The 16,763-nt window shown below is 35.9% G+C and overlaps 1 protein-coding gene across 10 annotated transcripts in view; it reads right to left on the bottom strand.

Moving 5' to 3' along the window:
• FNDC3A (fibronectin type III domain containing 3A) overlaps window positions 1-16,763 on the bottom strand; it is a 114,315-nt gene that overhangs the window by 19,914 nt on the left and 77,638 nt on the right. For 9 of the 10 annotated variants that reach the window (XM_042254706.1, XM_060394335.1, XM_042254707.2 and 6 more), the window contains 10 exons: window positions 15,780-16,017; window positions 12,782-13,048; window positions 11,631-11,689; window positions 10,093-10,250; window positions 8,106-8,165; window positions 6,756-6,894; window positions 4,851-4,904; window positions 2,441-2,565; window positions 1,891-2,065; window positions 237-323 (listed from right to left, as the gene is read on the bottom strand). In XM_042254706.1, coding sequence (XP_042110640.1) covers window positions 237-323; window positions 1,891-2,065; window positions 2,441-2,565; window positions 4,851-4,904; window positions 6,756-6,894; window positions 8,106-8,165; window positions 10,093-10,250; window positions 11,631-11,689; window positions 12,782-13,048; window positions 15,780-16,017 — 1,362 coding nt within the window. Of the gene's footprint in view, window positions 1-236; window positions 324-1,890; window positions 2,066-2,440; window positions 2,566-4,850; window positions 4,905-6,755; window positions 6,895-8,105; window positions 8,166-10,092; window positions 10,251-10,363; window positions 10,573-11,630; window positions 11,690-12,781; window positions 13,049-15,779; window positions 16,018-16,763 lie in introns of those variants that run through there. The other variant, XM_042254710.2, reaches the window with a different exon arrangement.

Raw genomic sequence — 16,763 nt, 5'->3', positions numbered from 1 at the left:
CCACATTTTAAAAGATGTTTTGTTTACATTTTACAGAGTCTTGTTAAACATTAAGACTGCTTTGAATTTAAATACATAAAGTTTGAGAAGCATTATATAGTAAGAAAGTAAAACAATAAAGCTCATTAGAAAAGGCCAAAATATTTAAGATTTAAAATTATGAGAATAAGGCATGTACTTGGTTTTAAAACAGAACAGTAAGAACAATAAACCTTTCAAGGGCTTTCAAAGCTTACCTTAAATTTATACTTTGTACTACGTCTGAGATTTTTCACTGTGTAAGCAAGGTCTTCTCCATCATATTTAGGCTTAAAACCATATCCCTGGAAAGGGAAAAAAAGTCTTTATTAGATGCCTTACAGCAGAAATACGGGGAATAAGCAATATGTGAAAAGATTCAGGTCCTCTTCATCTTCTGCTGTGTGCAATGTGAGTAATGCCTGGTTGACTGTAATCTTCTCCTTGATGTTTCTATCTTGAGAAGACAGATCAAGAAATGCTACTGACCACTTGTAGGAGGATGAAGACCCCCACTTATTCTCAGTAAATACAGTAACCAAGAGAAGATCTCCGTGTTGAGGGAAAATCAGAGACAATGGTAACATCACCATCAGTAAGCTTATCCCTAGAACTAAGGTGAATTTCCCAGATGGACGTTGCAAGAATTAAACAAAACTATAACTATTTAACATATTTAATTCTCCGTGCACACACACTTGTGTTTAGGTGAAAGATGAATGATTGGTTGGGCTGGCAGGTTGAGATGTTATTTAGATTTGGCATTATTATTTCTAGCCCTAGGGACAATGCTTCACTACTTTCACAATGTTATTTTTAAAAGTTAAAAAAAAACTGAGACATAATTCACAAACCATGAAATTCCCATTTTAAAGTATAAAATTCACTGGTTTACAGTATGTTCACAAGCTTGTAAAACCATCATTTAATTCCTGGTTCCAGAATAAAGCCTAAATAAATAAAGTACCTTTATTTTCTGGTTAGCAGTCACTTCCTCTCTTCTCTTGTACACTAATATACTTTCTGTCTCTATGACTTTGCCAATACCTATATAAATGGGATCAGACTGCGCTCTTTTATTTAGCATGATGTTTTTAAGGCTCATTCATGTGTGGCATATGTCAGTACTCTATCCCTTTACATGGCTGAATGATATTCTACTATATGGATATGTTACATTTTGTTTATCCAATTATTAACATTAGTTGACGGACATTTCAGTTATTCCTACTTTTTGGTTATTATGATTAATGCTGCTATGAACACTGGGGTACAGAGTTTTGTACAAACATATTTTCAATTCTTCTGGGTATATATCTAGGATGGACCAAACTATTTTCAACTCATATTGCTTCAAAGTAACTCTGAAAAGCTATGGAGCTATAGGTAACTAACAGGGGACAGTCTACCACTTGTTCAGCTCAGCGCTGTCTCACCGGAGATGAGACACTGTAACTGGACAGTATCACGTGAGGCTCTTCGTCTCTGTGGCACCTGGGGAAGCAGCGGTTGCACACAGGTGGAGAACGCAGACACGCTCTTTCTTATCTTTTAGAGTTGCTTGGTCTAAGGCTGTGATGATCTTGCCCTCTCTTTATTCTCCCCAAAACATATATACTTACATGGGGTCCGTGTTGTTCCCAGGCACAAAGTGCAAATATACACACCCACATAAAAAACAAACCCCCCTCCAACATATTGAGAAAGCAAAAGACTGAGCTGTTCCTCACTTCCAGTCCTTTCCAAACAGTAACCAACCAAGGTTTCAAAGGGTCTGGGGAAGGAGCTGGCTATTGTGGCGGTATTTAGTGTATCAGGATTAATGTCACACTGAAATATTCTAAATACCCTATTTAAAATACATATACTTACTGAAGTTTCTTCCTCCATCTCTAAAATGTAAGAAATTCCTTCATCTGATGGCGTTCCTGAGGGTTTACTCCATTGTAAGGATAACCAAGTAACCCCAGCTTTAGTTAATACAGGACTTGCTGGCATAGATGGGGCACAGCCTGAGGTGTAATATAAGACTTCTTCACTAAAACCGCTGTCAAAACAAATGGTTTTTAAGAAGGAATGAAGAAAAGTTAGTTTTCTAAAGCCAAAGAACACAGTTTTGATAAATGACATTTTTGGTGAAAATGATAAATTTGATAATGAATCATAATCCAGGAATGTATCTTTGATGTGATAATATCTTTATGGTAACTAGGTCAGATACCTAACAATCAATTATTCTTCTTTTAAAACTGCCATTTACATAATTAAATTTCTCTCATAGCTTTTGCTAGGTTAGTAACACATCTTAACCATATCAACAAAGTGATAATAAACTAAGGCAGAATTTTTAGTGGTTAATTTGGACTGTAAATAATTTATACAAATGAACAGTCTAAAATACCTATATTAAAATGTATCTTACCTTGTACCATAGTCATTTTTGGCTGATAGTCTAAATTTACAACCCATTGCTGGTGACAGTTTAGTAATTTTAAATTGCTTCTGTAAGCCCATATAACACTGACAAAATTCTCCATTCCCTTTTCCCTAAAAGAAAGTTTTTAAACATCACTGTACATTAATGTAAAACGAAATCCACATTAATTCCTGACAGTAACATATTAGCTAGTATACATTTAAAGTCATCTTCGTTACATACATGTCATGAATCTTAAGAGAAGGTTGAGATAACACATCCTTTATACGACACTCGTTCATTAATGCAAAATTAAAAAATCAAAGGGTAGGCATCTCTGTATAGCTTCTTGAACTAAACATCCCATTTTAGAGCTGATGCTAAACCTCTGGCTTTTAATAAAAGAAACTCTTTCTGGGTATGGACCCCACAACTCTATGGGGGGACTGGTAGTGGTAGAAATAGGTTGATCTTCAACATGAATATCTGGCTGCTCTTCATAACCTATGAAGTTCTATGCAAACAGTTTTAGAAAAGGTCCCTCCTATGCATCTTCAAACCACCTAGACAGCTGCTCAACATCCTTAAAGTAAAGACTGATGCTACTACTGATTAGATTTAACACTGAAAAAGTATAAATAGATAGAAAAACTCCATTATATGTATTAAGATGGGAGAGAGAAAAGTCTGCAGTTAGGACAAGTGAAGAGCTTCAGAAATTTAAGTGTTATATAAAATCGACAAATTTCTTATTTTCTACCCATTTCTCTGTTGTGTGGTAGAGGTAAAGGACAGGGCTTCCCAGGTGGCGCTAGCGGTGAAGAACCCGCCTGCCAGTGAAGGAGACATAAGAGACACGAGTTCAATCCCTGGGTTGGGAAGGTCCCCTGGAGGAGGGCGTGGCAACCCCAGTATTCTTGCCTGGATAATCTCCTCAACTGAGGACCCCTGCGGGTGGGCTACAGTCCACAGAGTCACAAAAAGTCTGAAGTGACTTAAAACACACACACACACACATGCACATACATACACGTAAAAGGTTACAGTGACCTGTCAGAAAATCTTTAGTCTGAATTTGGTTGCTTTATTTAACTCTAGTTTTAATAATGTTTACAGTGTATTCTATTGAGTTATCTAAATAGAAACTCATATCATCTCTAAACAATGATAATTTTGTCCCCCAGGCCAGCCACCATAGCTCTACTTCTTTTTTTTTTTTGATACTGTTAAGCTATAATTTCCTGAGGAATGTCAAATAAAGGTGGGAAAAACTGGTAACTTTGACTTATTTTTGTCTGGCTAGAAATGCTTTTATTGTTTACTGATAGTACTTCTCTTAATACAAAACTATCAAATAAGGGATTACCCTTTTATTCCTAATTTGAGTTTTAAATGAAACTGGTAATAAATTTTATCAAATACTTGTCATAATTAATCAAGATGATATGGTTTTTCTTCTCAATTACTCTGATACTGCAATAGACTGTCTAATTCTGTATTCACTTAGAACTTCTGGAATAAAACTTCCTTGGGCTGCGCCTCATTACTGTTTTAATATATGGCTGGAATTTCTTCTACCCCCTCTGGCCCCTCCTCTTTGCTGCAGTGAAGCAGCAGGGCAAAAGAGAACACGGCAAATGACAGTAAAACAAAGTACTGAATAGTAGAGCCCAGGATGCTTGCTGTGGTAGGCCCCCAAAGACACCCAGATCCTGCACCCTGGAACATGTGAATATGACCTCAGATGGCAGCCGAGGCTGTATAAATGTGGCGGAAGTCAGACTCCTGAGAGTGGAGAGATTATGCTGGGTCATCTGGGTGCCTCCTTAATGGAATTACAAGTATCTCTTCTAGAGGAAGGCAGAGAAGGACCTGAAGATGACCATGTGATAAGGGCAGCAGGGGGAGAAAAGGCAATCTGATGTGGCCATGAACCAAGCAATGAGGAAGCCTCCAGGAGCTGGAAAAGGCAAGGCAATGGGTTCTCCTCTAGAGTCCCTGAAGTAAGCAGGGCTCAGGTGCCACCCTGATTCTGGCCCAGTGAAAGCCAGTTTGGATTTCTGATTTCCAGAACTATAAGAATAAAAGTGTTGTTTTGAGGCGCCCAGTTTGTGGTAATTTGTTAAAGCAGTCACAGTAAACAAACATGCTTGCCTTTAAGGCTGATGTGAAAGAAAATATTCCATCAAGTTAATTAACCAAGTGATTGCTTTGACGGTTGGTTTAGTTGGAAGAAACTAAAACATCAGGAGGTCTGGTCAGTAACATTTTCTAGGAACACCATCAACTGACTCAAGCACCACATGAAATCATTCATATTGTTTTTAAAGAGGAAAAAATTATTAAACAGAAAGGTATTTCTGCCTGAAGGTACACATACATTTTAGGCTAATTTTAAAAGTTCAAATGTACTTACCTCATCCCATTCTAAAATAAAACTTTGGATTTTAGAGCCATTGTCACTAGGTGCCTAAAACAAACACCAAAAAAACCCCAAATGAGTACAAGTTAGTACGTTTATAAAAGGTATTGGTGATGATCTAATCTAAGGCACCTATTGTGCTATAGATGTTCTCTGGGATTTAGCCCCGGAAAAATCTGCACAGAGAATACAGATAGAGATGTACATCCTATAATCCTTTTAACTGCCGGAAAAGAAAACAAAGCAGGAGGCTACTCAGATTTTTTTAAACTCTGAACAATCTCTTTTATCAAGAACTATGTTTTATCAGAAGGTTTTATCATCTTTAAGCTTCTGGGTTAGATAGATCCTGTCATTTTCATTAAAACTCAACTTATCAATACAATCTGCAAGTGATACCATGTAATACACTAAAGAGTAAAAGAGCAAGTGTGCTGAGAGGAACTCCAAAGGCGCATATTTTCTGGATCTCCACTTCTAGGTTCCATGTGTTGATTGCCTAAGACTGTTAATTCATCAATGTGTTAAATTTTCAATGGTGAAAATTTTAGTTCTAGTCATTTCCCCCAGGATTTGGTCACTCTAGAACTAAAGAATTTCACCTTTATTTCAGAACAAGGAAAAATTGTATTTTTTTCTCCAAGACATTTTTTTTTTTGAGAGCCTATGATAATTAAAATTTTTTGTGTTTCTTTTTCCATCCTCTTTTTGGTAATTTCTTTAAAATTTATTTATTTTTAATTGGAGGATAATTGCTTTACAATATTGTATTGGTTTCTTCCTCTAGGATTTCTGAATGTATTCCTGGATAGCCATATAGATGAATATCTGTTTATAATTATTATAGCCTAGAACTTGATTCCATTTTCCAAGGTATCAGTGGTATAATTTTAACAGGGTATTCCCCTAAATCCAGCTACTATGCAACTTGGGAAAGACTGTACTTAATTTTATTCAGAAATTTACCAAGACCTATGTTATGATTTCAGAAAATCATGTCACCAATGACAACAATGCCTGTTCTATCTGGGATCCAATTCTGTCCAGTGTCTATCCACTTTATTACATCTTCTTGTGTAATATTGGGTCCAAATATTTATACACTAAAAAAATACAAAGAAACTGCCTGTTGATGCAGGAAATGTAAGAAACGTGGGTTTGATCCCTGGGTTGGTTAGATCCCCTGGAGGAGGGCCTGGCAAACCACTCACTCCAGTATTCTCGCCTGGAGAATCCCATAGATGGTTCATGGGGTTGCAGAGTCAGACATGATTGAAATGACACAGCATGAATTCTATTAGAAATAATTTCATTCCTCCTTTACGGCATCATATTAATATTTGGGTTAAGTTATTATGAATCTCATTTTAGGATAAAATTCAGGATATAAAGGTGTTATTACAAAATACAGAGAGCAGCAAGTTTGAGAAACACACTGCAGTGTCAGCACACATTCAGTGTAAGGACTGCTAATTATGAGCCAATCTTTTCCGTTATACTTATGTCACACGTATGTTATACTTTTCTGTTTCTGTTATATACATGTTATACATAACATATATTTTATGTTTCTGTCATAAAAATGTCATAAATATATATCTGTCATAAAAATGTCATAAAAACATATTTTATGTTTCTGTTATAGATAACATATATATATAATTTGTAACAATGTTTCTGTTACATTTATGCTACATTTATACTTGTGTTATGTAAGAAAAACTGTTAAGAGTGTTATTTTAGGATACAAGGAAAAAAATGCCTATTTGATATATGTGAAGAGCAAGAGCAAGTTAGCTTAAACCTCCTTTTGTCTCCGAAAACAAATGAAGTTTAATAGTACAGGGGAAAAAAAAAAAAGGAAATAAATGTCCAGTTGGAAACACTCTATAGTCTTACCTTCCACTGCAAAGTAAGTGAATTTTTGGTCCGATTGGCTATCCTTGGTGGATTAGGTATGTCAGGTTCACAGCTCAAGGTGGTAAAGGTTTCAGCTTCGGAAGGAGTTCCCTTTATAGAATTGTATTCTGCCTGGACTCTATGGTAATAAAATAAGTTGTAGTTTTATCCTGCAGAATCACTGTATCCTACCATTCTATAGCATCACCTTTAAGTATCTGCAAGTCAGTAAAGTGCCCTCTAAATGTTCTATCGAGAAACACACATATCAGAAATAAAGGGTAACCTTTAAAAAAAAGAAAAATAGAATAAACCAGCGGCTTTCATATTTTTCTAACTGCTCAAAGTAAGAAATACATTTTCAACTATGACTCTGTCTCTGCAATATGTATTTATACATACACACACATATATGTCATCCACACAACAAAAGTAGTATTCTGAAACAATATCCTTAACTGGGTAATATACTGATATTTTCTATTCCATTTGAGTATATTTAATTAAAAAAATTCTGACTAGAACCCACAAAATTAATTTCATGATTCAATAGCGGTTACAATCCACATTTTGAAAAATATTAGGTTGGATAATACTTAGGGTTCATCCACAGGGAGTATAACTGAAGACAGTTTAATAGGATAATCTCAAGTACAAGTGTTCTTTTTAAAAATAGGTGACTGAATAAACTGTTATACGAGTCCCAGCTGGAGAGGCCCTATAGTCTAAAAAATAATTTTGTGAAATCACAATAGAAGAATTGTGCAGAGTAAAACAGTAGTATCTAAGCTATCCCAATTAAATGTTACCAAATTCTAAGAGTTTTAATATTCCAAACTCTTACAAATTAGGCTGGAATAAATATACATAAGTGGAAGTTATTATTTATGATTTTGCTTTGTAAAAATTTCAAAAGCTGGCACAGTCTTCCAGTGCTAAATCAGGTATTACAGATATAGTATACATATGATCTGTCAGTTCAGTTCAGTTGCTCAGTCGTGTCCGACTCTTTGTGACACCATGGACTGCAGCATGCCAGGCCTCCCTGTCCATCACCAACTCCTTGAGTTTACTCAAACTCATGTCCACTGACTTGGTGGTGATATATACTCATTCTAATCCCTAAGTTGTACAAACCAGGCCATTTACCCTTCAATATAACATTTCAGATAAAAGTTTTTCTGGGGAATGTGTTGATAATTATAGCAAAAGAAAAATCAAAATCCACAAACTCCGTGTTTTTAATCCAAAATTAATATTGAAATTATAGTCTACACTTTAAGGAAATCATTAAAAACAAACTCTATGCTATAGTATATCACATAAAAGTAGCATATAGGAATTCCTTACTTTGCATGGTAATCTGTAGCTGGTTTGAGATCATTTAAAGTGACACTGGTTTCTTCTCCTCTGGGGGGAAAAAGGTTAACATATCATTATTTGATAAATATAGCATTTTTAGAGAATGTGTCTTATGTATACTAGTTTGTGGAATTTTATGAAATTATACTGCTTCTTACTTTCTTACTTGAAATTATACTTACTTCTTACTTTGTGGTTCCCAACTGTAACCACATTCAGACTGTATCAATAAGCAATTTGCGTATTTAGGATACATGCCACACTTAGGTATGTCCCTGCATAACACTTGAAAACAAAAAGGTGTGCTAAGTAAATGGACTGTATAAGCAAGACTGTGTGTGTGTACGGTGTGTGTGTGTAGTTAGGGTAGCTATTTAGCTTAACTGAAGAAATGGAACCATTTTCAATTACTGGCATATAGTTAAAATGCTAAGTAACACATGAAATCAAAACTGAAATCAAAACTATCAAATTTTTACAAGGAGTCTGCCACTATTGGATTTTATTTAAAATATAATGTGGAACTTTATTTAAAATGTTACAATTTAATGAGCAGGTTTCTAAAAAGTGAATCACAATTTAAGGTAAAGGATATTTCATAGCCACTATTACATTTTCAAATATAATAGCACATATTTTCTTAAATAATTATTTGCTACCACTATTATTTGGGCATGTAGCCAACAAGTTAGCCTATTTTCTCTTCCTTTTCTTTTAAATCACTGTTCTCTGTTCCATTTCCTTCAGTCAAGTTTCTCTCCTCTCCACTTAATGGACTTCTTCCTCCCGTCCCCCTCCCACTTTCCTTCCAGGTACCCTGTTTCTCAAATCAAAGCCAGTGAACAGCATGAGAAAGGAAACATGTCTCACTGATGGAAGGACACCTTACTGAACTGGGGCAGTTGTAGTAGCAGCCTCAGAAAGAGACTTTAATTGGCGCAGGATAACGAGATGACTGAGGCTGACTAATGTCCCCCTTGTGCTCTCTGGTCAGGCTGCAAATGGAGATAAATTCTTTCCCTTAGGAAGCAGTCATATCAAACTAGAACAGCCATTAACACCAAAAAGAAACCTTTATGTTGATGGTCCTTTACTCTCTATTTAGCCCGTAGGTAGGTTTGCTCTTTTAAGAAAATGAAATAAAATACACACAAGGGAGTCTCAACAAAGAGGAGGAGACCTTGTTACTAGATGACAGTTACTGAAGCAGTTTCACATTCCTTTCTTCCCCATACTTTTTTTTTTTTTTAAATACACCAAGGTTGATTTATCCAGTGTTTTGTGTTAGTAATGATCATTCAAATGGCTAACCATGTCCTCCTTTACAATCTTCCTGATGAAGTTATATAACAGTTACCGATTTTACTCTTTTTCACCAGAATAAACAATTTCTATATGAACAAGAACAGAAAAATAATTCATTTTACAGCTGTCAATCACAAAATCACAATTTTAGCCACTGACACTTTCTAAGGCTTGCTGGAGTATAACACACTTTTGAACCTAGAAAAGAGAACTATGGCATTTTCAACACACAAATGAGGAGCAAGGGTACTAAATTCATTTCACAATAGGACATGAGGTTGTACATGTAGGAATGAAATCCAGCTCCCTAGAGGAGCAACACTGCATGAGCTCACAATGTAAGACTTCTCCATTTCTGGTCCTGGCTTCTACAATTTATATTTATGTCTCAGGAATATGTAGATAGTGAAATATCTGTTAGGGAGCCCCTATTGAAAAATAAAAAAGCTGAATGTGGCCAATGAAAGTGAATTATTCCAAGGGAGTTGTAGACAGAAATGTGAACCAGCTGGCATGTGGGCTATTTACATTGAAATCAGTATCACCGGTCAACTTACAGATTTAAAATAAAAGCAAGAAGAGAGAAAACAGCACAGAATTAGTATTAAGCTCTTTATGATAAACCATTAACTTATATAACGGGAAGGAGTAAAACAAAACAAATACCTACGCAAAAACACTTTTGTATTTCCCATCTTTTCCAGTGCTTGAGACCAGAATTTCATAACCATAGAGCTCTGGTACAGCCGTCTCATCTGTTTCACCATTTATGAGGCTGGAAGGCGGTGACCAGGTAAGAACTACTGTCCTTGCCTGGATGTCGGAGGCCTGCAGAAACATAATATTTAAAAGCTCTCTGAAACAACTGTAATGTGCACAACAAACAGCACAAAATCTAATAGGGTTTCAAGATTAAATAAAATGTATCTGTAGTTACTTACATAAAATGACTCACCAATAGAAACCTGCCCATTTGTAAATGAGATACAATCTGCCATGAAAGGGTAGATGGGATCGACAAAGTTCAAAGACCATTTTTTTTGGCTGTTTAAAACAATTACTGTAAACATCATATACAGTTGAAAGAATGGCAGAAAAAACTCACTTGTAACATACTTGAAAGGTTTCATTTCCTCACTTTAGAAAGTGTCTAACAATAAGAAAAAGACCAAAACCTTAAGAGAAAAATGAGCAAAAGACTGGGACTGTCAAAGAAAAATAACTGAATCATATTTAAAAAACAAAATATATCTAACTACCTTCATAATTAAATAATCTATACATAGCATAACTTTCTCTTCTTTTCATTTGTGTACGTTTTTTACTGAAAAATAACACCTCACCATTTCAGAAAAGTTTATTTTTCTTTTAATTACTAGTGAAGAACCCTTTGGGGTCCTTAATGGGTCTAAAAATTCAGTTTGTATGAGCATTTTACTTAATATTAAATATTAATCTTTTATCTGATGGAAATATTTTTCCTATCAGAATGATAGCCTTTATTTAGGCTATTTTAAAACATACATTAGCTTTCCAGATGGTGCTAGTGGTAAAGAACCCGCCTGCCAAGGCAGGGATGCAGGTTTGACCCCTGGGCCAGGACGATCCCTGAAGGAGGGCATGGCAACGCACTCCACCATTCTTGCCTGGAGAATCCCATGGACAGAGAAGCCTGGTGGGCTATAGCCACAGGGTTGCAGAGTTGAACACGACTGAAGCGACTTAGCACGCATGCATGCAAAATACCCAGAAAATTTTATGCCGCCAGTTTTGCTGTCATACATTTTTCTGCTTTCTTCTATTACATCTGCACACAAATAGGACTGGGGAATATTAACCTTCTTCTATGGTTTGATTTTAACTCTTTTTGCAACTGGAGCTATTGGATTTATTTTATATGGAAATAATTTTCTTTTTTTAAATGATTATCAGTTGTACCTACACTCTTCATTAGATCTTTGCCTGGTCCAGTGATTTTGAATGTCATTAAGCGTATACTAAAACCTTGTTTTAAAAATGAATTGCTGGTTGAGTATTCTGCCACACTGATTAACAGCTTCGCTCTCCTTATGTCAGATCTGTATTGATCTATTATTACTGATCTCACATTCCTTACATATAGTTAAATTTTACGTAAGCCCTAAACCTATCAAAATCCTATGTGAATATACTAAATGTAAATGTCAAGAAAATACATGTGATACTTACCACTGGTTTGACAATGTTGGAAAGAAGTGCTTCAAAAGCTTTAGTTTCTTCATCTTTTTCTTAAAAAAAAAAAAAAAAAAAAAGGGAATAAAAAAACCCCAACTTAAATGCAATCATCCTGCTCCCTTTACAATATGTCTTCTAAAACATGTAACAAGAGGTTGGTATTTGGGAATTTTATTTCCTAGTTTTTACTCCTTAGTTCATATTCAGCAGTTTGTGTTTTTTTATAGAGTTCTTCTGCCTCAGTTTCTATTTCCCTTTTAACCATAATAACTAGTTATAGTGCCACTATATACATCCCTTTAAAAAAATAAAGTACTCTCTCTTAAAAGCCCTTATTTGCCAATCTCATACCTCTTAATGACAAGTTAACTAAGCATTTGTTTCATATATGCCTTAATCGTGGCTCCCAAATAGGAATATAATTGACCTGACGATAACTTAAAACCACCACTGAAGTATTTGAAACTTTAGCTTAACTCCTCTGAAACATCAGTGCTGAAAAGAATGATCAGAAGGTCTCAAAAATATGGGAGAACATTTTAATAAATGTTTATATTACAAGCCAAGAGGCTATGAAAGCACTAAATTGATGGGAAATAGAAATTTTAGAGAAAAGGAAGTAGTTCTCAGATTTCTTATGGTGGAAGCCACAGGTTAGATGAAGGATCTGAGGGAAACAGAAAAGAACTTTTGAACAAAGAAATGGAAACGACTCTGTCCTAGCTTTAACATTTATAGAGTATATAAATGGATTGGTGAACTACATAACTGGTTGCTATCAGGGACTTGTATAAGAAGAAGCTGGGAAGAATAAGGGTTTTGATTAAAAACCAGTTTAGCCTTATTTAGATTCAGGAAGAAGGAAGGAATCTGGATGAACTTTGAGTTTTCCTATCAAACAGAAATTTCTCAAGGTTAGTAAAATTTGTGATATAGGTGTATTAATTGAGCTTTCCCAAAATGTAAAAAGAAATACCCTAGTAACAATTCAGGTTCTAAAACTTACCCCTCACATTTAGACCGTGTTATGCTATTAACCTACAGTTTATGTGAAGCATGATGAAATGACTGAAAGGTCGGACTATATACTTTTAGTAGGTTAAAAGATGATAAAAAGACAATAAGAATATATTTTAAATAGTTACCTTCTATTTCTGTATCAATTTGCGCACCGCCTTTCCCCTTTCCTGACTTCTTCATTGATCCTGTGTTTGTACCACTAGCATTCTGCCCTTTTGTAAGCCCATTATGTTCACTTATAGGAGAAGGGCATTTCTGGGGTGATGATGGTGGACTGCTCATCTTATCTTTCTGTGTTCCTTGTCGATCCTTTAATTTCTTCTGCAAACGTTCGTATGTTTTACTAGATCTTTCATCTCTAAAGTTGGACCTTCCATGTGAAGAGTGAGCATCTAAGAAGAAATAAAGTAAAAATCATTTAGAAAAGGTTGCTTTCTCCAAACACATTTATGGCATGAGAAAAGAGTATGAAATAAATCTATCATTATATTATATAAAACTTATAATTCAAAGAAAAATCTTGCACAACACAAAGCTATTTCTGTGTCTCCACTAACTGAAGAGAACCAAGCTTTATGACTTGATTATAATTATAATCTTACAGATATTTTTTTCCTTCCTCGTTTCTCAGTATTAATCTCCATAGAAACAGCTTGGTCCTAAGCTATGACTGTCACAGGAGGGGAATAAGACCTGAACTGAGCTGTGGAGAGTTCTTTTATTCTACGTTAATTTTAGCCCCTCTTTCAACTTCAAACATCTTCTCTGAATAACAATGGCTTCTAACAATGTAAAACAGTAGTATACTGTAATAGTTAAGATTTTTCTTATAATTTTCTCACATTTAAGAAAACTAGGTCATAATTAGGAGTAAAAAAAATGAGAAAGACTGATTTGTAGTATAAACTCTTGCTATCAAAAGTATGTTCATTGGGCTACTGCATGAGACTTACCTGGGAATTCGTTAGAAATGCAGAAAACCAAACCACGCTCAGATCTACCGAATTAATACACATTACTTGGACAATAGAAATAAGTTTGAAAAAAATGTAATATATGACATGTAATATATCTACGACTTACAGGCTGTGTTGCATAATTTAAAATTTGTATTTAGAGTTATTTCTTCTACAAATTTACTAAGCTTGAATGACAAGTACTGATTAAGTGCAAGGAAAACAGTGATGAAAAAAACAGATTCAGTTCTTCAGGGCTTTACAGTTACATAAGGGAAAAAGACTTCTAAATAAACAAAAATAATCAAGTTGTGTTCAGTTCTGTGAAAGAAACAGGTTTCAGAGACTGACAAGGAAAGGTTATGGGAAGATCTCTGAAAGCTAAAATCTAAAGCAAAAAAAAAAAAAAAAGAAAGAAAAAACCCCAAAGCAGCAGCAGCTTACATGCAAAGGGGGGAAGAACACTTCTGGGAGAGAGAACATTATGTGTAGAGGCACTGAGGCAAGAAAGAGCTTGGTTCTGAAAAACCGGAGGTGGGGTGCGTACATGGGAACAAGACAGACCAGGCAGACTGCGGCCACAGAGCAGGATCTTGTCCAAGGCAGTGGTTGGGAACCAGGCCCAACTGTGGCCCCAGGAGTCATTTGGCAGTGTCTGGAGATACTTCTAGTTGTCACAGCTGGGTTGGATGAGGGTGAGGGGTGGAGTTGTGTGCTACTGGCATCTAGTGGGTAGAGGGCAGGGATTCTTCTAAACATCCTACAAAGCCAGTTCTGTCCTCCACAGTAAAGACTCATCCTTCTTCAAAGATCAAAAGTGCTGAGGTTGAGAAATTCTGGTCAAGGGGACGGGTTTAGGATTTTATTCTAAATGCAGGGAAAGTCACTGAACTCTATTAACTAGAAGAATGGTCTGATTTACATTTTAAAATGATTACTCTGGCTGAGTGTGGGTGGCTGTGGGCAGGAATGACAGCAGAAAAGCCACTGGAAGGCTGTTGCTGCAGGTGTCCTGGCCAGAGGTGATGGTGGCCTAAGTCTGAGTAGCAGTGGAGAAAAGCAGTCATATCTGGGAATCTTCTGAAAGTAAGACACCCACTGATGTGGGGGTTGAAAGAGGAGGAATCGAATTTGGTCATCTGGTTTTCACTTGTGCAAACTGAGTAGACAGTGGTACCGTCCATGGAGATGAAGATGACACAGAAAATCAAGTTCCATAATTACGTTTTAAAATACTATTACTGAGATATATGCGACACTTAAGTGGAGTTATCAAGAAGGCAGTTAGGGAGTAACCTGGTGGCCTAGTGGTTAGGATTCCAGAGTCCAGGCTTTTAATACCACGGCCTGGATTTAATCCCTGGATTGGGAATGCAGCACAGTCCAAAAAAAAAAACAAAAACAAAAACAAAAAACCCACAGACAGAAATAAAAGCCTGGGGCTCAGAGGAGAGGTTTTTGACTGAAGATACAAATTTAAAAAAAACTGTCAGTCTATGGATGGTATTTAAAGCCACAGGAAAGAGTAAGATGATTATTTTGTGTATATGTAGCTTTCTATTCTTCCCAACAATTTATTAACTCCCCGAGGGCAGAGATTATGTTTTGTTTTTTTTTTCCCCCAGTATCTTATAGAACCTAGCAATGTTAGTTAGTGGCATCAGAGGCTTCAGAATTTAATAGTAGCATGATCATTCCTAACTAAAAAGTTTCCTCAGAGAGCAGCAGGACAGACAAGTAGACCCCTGGTTTGAATGTGTCCCCAACGGAACGTTGCTGCATGATGTAAGTTACTTTCCCTTTCTGATTTTCAGTTTACTCACCTGCCTTGAAGGGTGGGCATGAAGATGAAACATTTAACCTATTTTTTAAAGTTTAATTTTTACTGGAGCATAGTTGATTTACAATGTTGTGTTAGTTTCTGCTGTATAGCAAAGTGAATGGGTTACACATATACATATATCCACTCTTTTTTAGATTCTTTTCCCATATAGGTCATTACAGAGTACTGACTAGAACTCCCTTAACACAGTGTTTGAGTGATAGAAAATTATTGGGATAGTTACCATTTTTTGGCTTCTTTTATATAAAGTGATAATAGTACCTATTATACCCAAGCAAAGACCAGCCAACTCCATAAAACAAGAATGCTTTCTAGATGTCTTACCTACATCTCCATATACTTGTGAAGACTGATACTGCGGCATATACTGCGTTGCCATGTCTCCGGCTCCGGTTACTGGTGAGTACATGTGGCGTGGTGGGGGGGGCATCATGGTTGGGACAGGAATGAAACCAGGCAGAGGAGGGTGTGGAGAGCGGTGGATGACTGTGTGACCACCAGGATGAAACTCTGGTGCCTGAGGAACCACAACAACTCGTCGAACACCATTGTCTTCAATAACCTATAAAATGAAAAACAGATTAAATGTTTCTTCCATAGGACGTTACAGATTTTTCCAGATATGTGAAAGTAAGAATTATTACACCAATTAGAAGTTAATTAAGAAATTTTACAGAATCAACATGAAAATATTTTATTAAATACATTATATACATATGAATTAGCACTGAACAACATATGAAGTAGTTTTGTTACACAATTGAATGTAAATCTTAAAACACAAGATTGGCTAAATAGTAAGATACACAGTGAGTTAGGATATTCAGTATTTATCTTAGGTGTGACATGCATTTAGTGATACAGTTAAAATGTAGCAATGGGACCAAGTGTCTCAAGGGACCTTCTGGTTTCAATATACTAGGGTCAGGAATTTCTTTCTTTTTGTGGGGTAGGGAAAAAATAAGATGTGGAAAGAACAGAAACTGTGAAATAGCAACGGGGAAAAAAACTGGATCCAAACTCCCCTGATCAATTGTATACTGAACTTAGGCATAAAATTCTTAGGACCATGACCAGAACAATTTTAACAGCTGAAGATCATGTCAAGGTAGGCAGAAACACTCCCAGTTAAGGAAAATATCTGTGGCTCTAAGTCTTAGAAATCACACATTTCCACATAGGGGTCACTCTGTGGAAAAATATTTTTAAAAATGACAGATTTCCCTTTGAACCTCACTGGAACAAGAAGAACATACAGGAAGGACTAAAAAGATACAAGATTTTACCTCAAATTTAGAAATCCTTCTA

The sequence above is a fragment of the Ovis aries genome, chromosome 10 (genome assembly GCF_016772045.2).
Source record: "Ovis aries strain OAR_USU_Benz2616 breed Rambouillet chromosome 10, ARS-UI_Ramb_v3.0, whole genome shotgun sequence".
In the NCBI taxonomy this organism is placed as follows: Eukaryota; Metazoa; Chordata; class Mammalia; order Artiodactyla; family Bovidae; genus Ovis; species Ovis aries.
Note: the sequence above shows the minus strand (reverse complement) of the source record. Positions and strands in the feature narration are given on the sequence as shown.